Raw genomic sequence first — 6,546 nt, 5'->3', positions numbered from 1 at the left:
CGTTAGAGCAGCTCCAGTGCCCAAAGGGGCTAGAAGAAAGCTGGAGAGGAGCTTCTGACAAGGGCCTGTAGGGACAGGACAAGGGGAATGGATTTAAGCTGAAAGAGGGGAAGATTCAGGTATTAGGAAAAAGTTCTTCCCTGTGAGGGTGCTGAGGTGCTGGCACAGGGTGCCCAGAGAAGCTGTGGCTGCCCCATCCCTGTCAGTGTTCAAGGACAGGTTGGACACAGGGGCTTGGAGCAACCTGCTCTAGTGGTCTAGAGTGAAAGAAAAGCATGCATTCAAGACATAAGAAGATAAAAGCCAAATAGAATTCAGGCACATTCATCTTGATTACTGCCTATTCAAGTACACAAATTCTGGAATTCTCTATTAGTTTATTTTACCAAAACTGGTGATGTGAGAAAGAAATGCATGTCATAAAGATGCAGCACAACTGCTCTGGTCTATCAGTTACTGGCATTCAACACTGCATAGTTACACCACTATATCCTTGCTTCGAATTCATGTCAAAACAGCATTGTAAGTTAGATTGTAATTCTGCAACTTGACACAGAAGATCCTGGTTTGCAGTCGGAAGTTGAAATACAGCATTTCTGCCAATAACCCACTGCAGAGATGGGCAGCTATACAGGGGCTTGTTGTGGGTTAACCCTGGTTGGTAGCTAAGTCCCATGCAGCCAGTTGCTCAGCCCCCTCAGCCCAGCAGGATGGGGGCAAGAACCATAAGGATAAAAGTGAGAAAACTTGTAGGTTGAGATAAAGAGAGTTTAACTGATGAAAAATACTATTCACTTTTAATAAAAAAAAGTGAGCATTTTACTTGGAAGAATTTCTGCTGTTTGAGGGTTTGCCAGTATCAATGTAGAAATATTGAAATGTGAAGTCTCACAAACTCAAGCTGGCCGAGGGGCTTCCAGGTCTGACAGCAATTTGCCGTTGCTAATCAATACTGCCTGTTCCCTGGAAAGGGAATGCCTCTTTCTCCCATGTTTCATTCTCCCAACACAACAGTCAAGCTCATGAGTTGCCAGCAGTGTCACAACCTCCACTGCACTCACGCAGCCAGCTCATTTCCATCTACTTGAGCAAGGATTAGATTAAAACCAAGGACCTGAAACAGAAGTTTTAACTGTGCTGTGGGCTCCTTCATTCACATGAGACAGACCTCACGTAACAGAATGCAGATGACTATGTATGTGATGGGGGATACTCTGAAATGCTACAGCAAGAACACCTGAAGGCTTACTTCAGCAACAGGTACTTTGTTCTACTTCAGTCTAACAAAATTTCTGCACTTAAGTTTAGTGTGTAAGAATGACAGGCTTGCACAGCTATCGGTTCTCTTCTTTCTCTCTGGAAGGAACCACACTCCTCCCACTGAGCCAGCAGAAACAGTCCATTTTGCAGATAACCTCAGTGCTGAGGATCAACAGCATTACGTCAAGTGAGAGAATACAGACTGTGTCCAGAAAATGCAGGCATTGGCTCTTTGTAGCATCCACTTCATTTCTACTCCAAAAAGCTCTGGCTTTGGAATTCTTTATTTGGTTTCAAGTATGCTGAACACAGATACTACTGTCAAAGTTCTTCCAGGTTTCTTCCCAAGCTTCCCTCCCACCTCCTACCTGTCTGGGTGGATAACCAGTAATCTGTTACTAGATGACAGTCAACTGAAGCTACTAAAAAGAAGGCAGAAGTTGGCAGCATCAGATATGACTGCAGGGACACACTGTTCCTGTCTAACCCTCCTGTTCTAGGCTCCTGGAATACATGTAAAGCAATAAGACTTCTGTCAAAATACAGGCGAGGGAGAAACAGCATGCTCTCTAGATGCGTGCCCTCCAGAACTGAAGTCTCTTCAGGTGCTGCCCAACCCCACCACTGAGCTGTGATTGCACTGCATCATACATCACCTGGAGAGATACCACTGCTTTCCATCAAGGTGGGGCAGATAAGCCCTTATCCTGCAGAAGTGCTCTTTGCTGCCCGGGGCAAGAGGCATTGGTAGCATCTTCACTGTAAGGCAATGTCGGGCCACCCTTCAGCCAGGTCTTGTAGAGTTCCTCTCATGTCTCTTTTCTGAAGGGTCTGCATTTCCTCTTTCATTCTAAAGCAGCGAGTTCCTCCAGGAGCTGCTCTTTCTCCTGCTGCAGCTCCTGCACCCGCTGTTTGTTCTGCTCTAGTCTGTCCTCCAGCCACTGAAGGAGAGGCCCACTGATGGCTGACATCTGGCTGCAGAGGTTCTTTGTGAACACTGGAAAGAGCAAGAATGTATCATGCCAGTGCAAACAGAACGCGGCAACAACCCCAAAGCCAAGAGCATTAGAGACAGCCAAGGAAACCCTCCAACATCCTGGCCAAGGCAACCAGACATCCCCACAGGAAAGTCAGAATCAGCAGCTTGCTAAACAGAGAAACCAGCTATTTCAATGTGACCTTTAGACAGAAATCTGGAAATCTGCATATTTATCATCATTGATGCTAATTAATTGCTAAATCCAGAAGCAAAGAATGTCTCAGTCATTGAACAGGTGAAAATGGACAACGGGGTATTTAACTTGGAATAGAAGTGGGAATTAGGATTCGCCTTATCTCACTGGCAAAAGTGAAGATGTCATATGCATGTAGCACAGAGAAATGCCAGGAGATGCAGTCATACATACAGATCAGCCAGATGCTACTTTGACACTCACCAAACCCAAAAGCCCCTTGCTGTTCTAACAGAAAAAACCCAAACCACCAAAACCCAACCCAACCAACCCAAAACTCCCCAAACAAACCAAAAGTCTAGTGTAATTTTAACCAATTGTATAAAGGTTAAAGGACACAACAGCTTTCATAAAGCTCAGGATTAGGTTATTCTCCAGCCCTTGATGTTTTCCTGTAAAGTGGTTTGTTACAATTCTGTTCCTCCACTAGACTATGTAACAAGGCAACACTCTCAGGGGATTCTCTGTGTTTCACAGTGCTTGTGACTGGAAATAAACTGGATGGCAAAGAAAAAGACAAAAGTTTGTGCTTTGATAGTTTACAAGTGCCTTTTATGGCAAAGTGGGGGGGACTGTTACACAGCTCTGGTTTACTGACCCCCAAAGTTAAAGCCAAACCAACCCCTGCTCAAGACTCTGCTGTTTTGACTCTGGGAGCAGTATCCTGGATTCTTGCATGCAAAAAAGGAATCCTTACCTGAGCCATTATGAATCTTGGTTACGGAGTCTAGATGGGTGAGGCTGAGAGAATGAACAGAATGAGGTTAGTGACAAGAGCAGTGGATTGCCTATTAGGCAAACCCAGGCTGTAGAACCAACTATCCACAAGTCTCTGACACTGAAGGTACATCTAAACCCCTTCACTTGTGGAAATATATTCACAAGGGTAACAAAAGAGCTTGCAGCACAGAAACATCAGTGCTGAGCACCAAAGGCAGAAAAAAAGAAGCTGATATTTAATCTCATTTTTCAGACTTCTTCTCAGCTCTCACCCTGGTTAAACACTATCACACACAGAGACACCTCACTGAAGTGCCCACATTAGGTCACACATGCTTTCTCTCTTTTTTGTCACAGCAAAGGAGCAGTTACACTTAGCTCTTGTGTGCAAGGTTGAGAACTTGAACTCCTTAATGTGAAGGTATTCAACCAGTTCTCCTATAAAGGCACATGAGCTGCTAATACTTCTTATTTTCTACAACCCTGCTAAGGTTATGGTGCTCTGAAGTACAGCAAGAGTTGTATGTGTTAGCAAAGACAGTTTTGGAGAGGGGTGCAGCCCCAGTGTCATTACCTGTGAATTCTTCTGTAGGCATCTTGCTCTTCTTGGCAAAGGATCTTGGGCAGCTCTACAGCTGATTCCAGACACACTTTCCCAATGGTTTCATGGGGGACAACATGAATAGGAATTTCGATCCTTTCATATCTAAAAGGGCATCAGGACACAATTAACTTCAAAGTTCTTCTACGAACCCGCAACAGTTTGTCCAACGCATGGCACTGCTGCATGTTTACTTTGGAAACGGGTGCCTGAGGCAAACAGAAACATTTTATAGCCACACATTTGCCTTAAAACTGTAATGATGAAATGCTAAAGCAACTAGATAGCCAGTACTGACAGTATGATGCACACAGCATGTGTGAGGTTGGCAGGGACTCACTGCCACACGAGCTTGAAGCTGCGACCTCTAGAGTTAAAAGTAAAAAGGTGGATCTTCTACATAACGGATTACAGCACAAATTCGTACCCAGACTACAGTGTCCTACACAAATCTTAAAGTACTAAATTATCTAAGCTAAATTAATCAGGTCTAATTTTTAGACTCTCTTCAGCCTGCAGCAGCAGAAGTAAGGAGAAGTAAGGAGTTCAGGCATCTCTATACAGTATTTGCTCCTTGTGATAGGCCTAGGAGCCATTTGAGACAAGCAAGAAAGGAGAGATGAGATGAAATACAAACTGATGCTGGACATCATATTCTTCTGCTGTACTCACTCTGAGCTCTTCTGGGCCTGAATGGACTGGAAACAGGTGTAGAGAATCCTGCCTGTCTAAGAGAGATGGCAGGAAGTCAGGTTCCAAGAGCAAAAAGAATCATCTAAAACCACACAATCCTTTTAGGAAGCAGAAAATGCTTTCAAATACCATTTTAACAGGTTGCAAAGGGACATGCTTTTCAGTTTGCTGTGCTGGAACTGGTTACTGACAGACCCATTAACTATGAAGAAAATCTTAAATAACAGCTCCCTGGAAAACTGTGACAAGACACACCACTGTGAGCTTATCTCACACTAGAGCAGCATCTCCTAAGGAGGCCAGAGCTGCAATAAGCTGCATCTGCTGGACTGAACAGCTGAAGGGCATCCACACATTTCAGGACACACACACACTGCAGCCATGTGATGCAGTCCCAGAGCCCTGGTGCCAGCCCAGCTTTGCTCTGGATCAGCAGCGAGTAATTAATAACTCTCTAACACCCCTCTCTTTTGTCCTTGGGATTATGATCCAAGCATCACCATCCAAAGCCATGCTCTGTCCGTGCTCCAAGCAGAGCTCTGTCCTTCTTGCAGGCTGCATGCAGGGATTTCAGCTCTGCCCTGGGGCTGATGTTTCTCAGGAGTACCTGGAGGGTTTACTGTCATTTTTAAGTTGCCTACCTTTGTGTTTTTGTCCTCAATGAAGCAGGAAAAGATGAGCCCTACAAAACCTTGGTCCATCATCTGATACATTGCTTGTGTGCGGACATCTGCAGACAAAGAAATAAGAGCATGAAACCTGCACTGCTCACCTGAAAGACTGGAAAAAGACTTGCCAGTGTTTGAAGGGTGACCTGGAATTTTGTTACAAATGTCATGAGCTTTATTGTAAAGTACTTACTCCAGGTGAGTAAAAAAAATAATAAATTGATCTAATTTAAAATGTAATTAAGAGTAAATCTTTTCTGCATTAACACTCAGAGATGTCAAAAATGATCACAGCAGGGCTGTGATTCCCACAGCCTTTTTTGCTATTCCCCACACCCTAGGTCTGGAAAACCAGTAGTACCAGTATAGCTGCTCTGTGACTGAGTACTCCTGCCTGGAGGACACAGGCAGGAATGGGGCTGTACTGGCAGAGGTCCCTGAAGCCCACCCTTGTCCTACTAGAGGATGTTTGAGAAACCAAACTTTGATAGTTAGGATGTGAAGAGCTGGCAAAAAAGCAGTAAATTGAGCAATACTATTAGTTATTGCTGTGGGTTTTCATACAGGACCTAGAACAAGAGTGCTCTCACCAACATGTGACGGCCAGACAGTAATATGAGGATGAGAGTGATACCAGCCCACAACTCTCATGGGACGTCCTGTCATTTCAGCCAACCTGTGTGTGAGTCAAGGTGCTCTTGAAACCAGTAGAGCAAATGGAAGAAGTTTTTTAGCACAAGGGAAAACAGCAGAGTTTTAAAAGAGCTTATCATCAGCCAACAGAACTCTAGGTGCCTTTAGAGAGGGGTGACAAGACAAGCAGCAGGAAGCTGATGGAAGCTTCTTCCCCAGCACTGGCAGGATGCCACTGCTGCAGGAGCAAACTGGATGTGGTTGGCACGTGGCAGTAAGTAACATAGCAGCAACCTGTCCAAAACAGCATCCTTGAATGGATGTCGGGCAATTTTCACCGTGCTTGGAAACCGACTTGTCAACATTCCATTATCTACTGAGTCTCCTCCTGAACAGCTACCCTCCCCGAAAACATACTTCAGTTTTACTTGCGTCCAAACATAGATATGATAAAACCTAGTTCTAACACGACTACACTGCAAACACTGGGACCAAGAACGACTCCGGAGAATGGCAGCTGCCAGCATAACCCTTCAAAGTGAACAGTTGCAGGAGGGAAGCAGCAACTGGAACAAGTCACAGCACGTCAAATGATGTAACCACTGGCCAGTCTGCTGCTGTCTCTACAAAAGGATATCTCTGCCTCAGTAGAGGCAGCTGAAAGCTGCTCTGGTGAAATCTCCACGCGGTCTTTTCTCTTATCCGAGCGGCGCAGGATGATCACAGAGTGGATGTGAAC

The 6,546-nt window shown here is 44.9% G+C and overlaps 1 protein-coding gene across 1 annotated transcript; it reads right to left on the bottom strand.

Annotated features, from left to right (window-relative positions):
* Positions 1 to 1,889: 1,889 nt before the first annotated feature.
* BRCC3 (BRCA1/BRCA2-containing complex, subunit 3) lies at positions 1,890 to 6,543 on the bottom strand (the record flags this gene model as incomplete). The annotated part of the gene is made up of 7 exons (XM_010021059.1): positions 1,890 to 2,257; positions 3,190 to 3,233; positions 3,787 to 3,918; positions 4,486 to 4,541; positions 5,148 to 5,236; positions 5,765 to 5,852; positions 6,445 to 6,543. Coding segments are annotated over 7 exons (660 nt in total), but the record flags the coding sequence as incomplete, so codon positions are not given.
* Between the last annotated feature and the right edge of the window lie 3 nt (positions 6,544 to 6,546).

This window comes from Nestor notabilis, unplaced genomic scaffold, assembly GCF_000696875.1.
Source record: "Nestor notabilis isolate BGI_N333 unplaced genomic scaffold, ASM69687v1 scaffold21648, whole genome shotgun sequence".
NCBI lineage: Eukaryota > Metazoa > Chordata > Aves > Psittaciformes > Psittacidae > Nestor > Nestor notabilis.
This window is presented reverse-complemented; position numbering and strand designations above follow the sequence as displayed.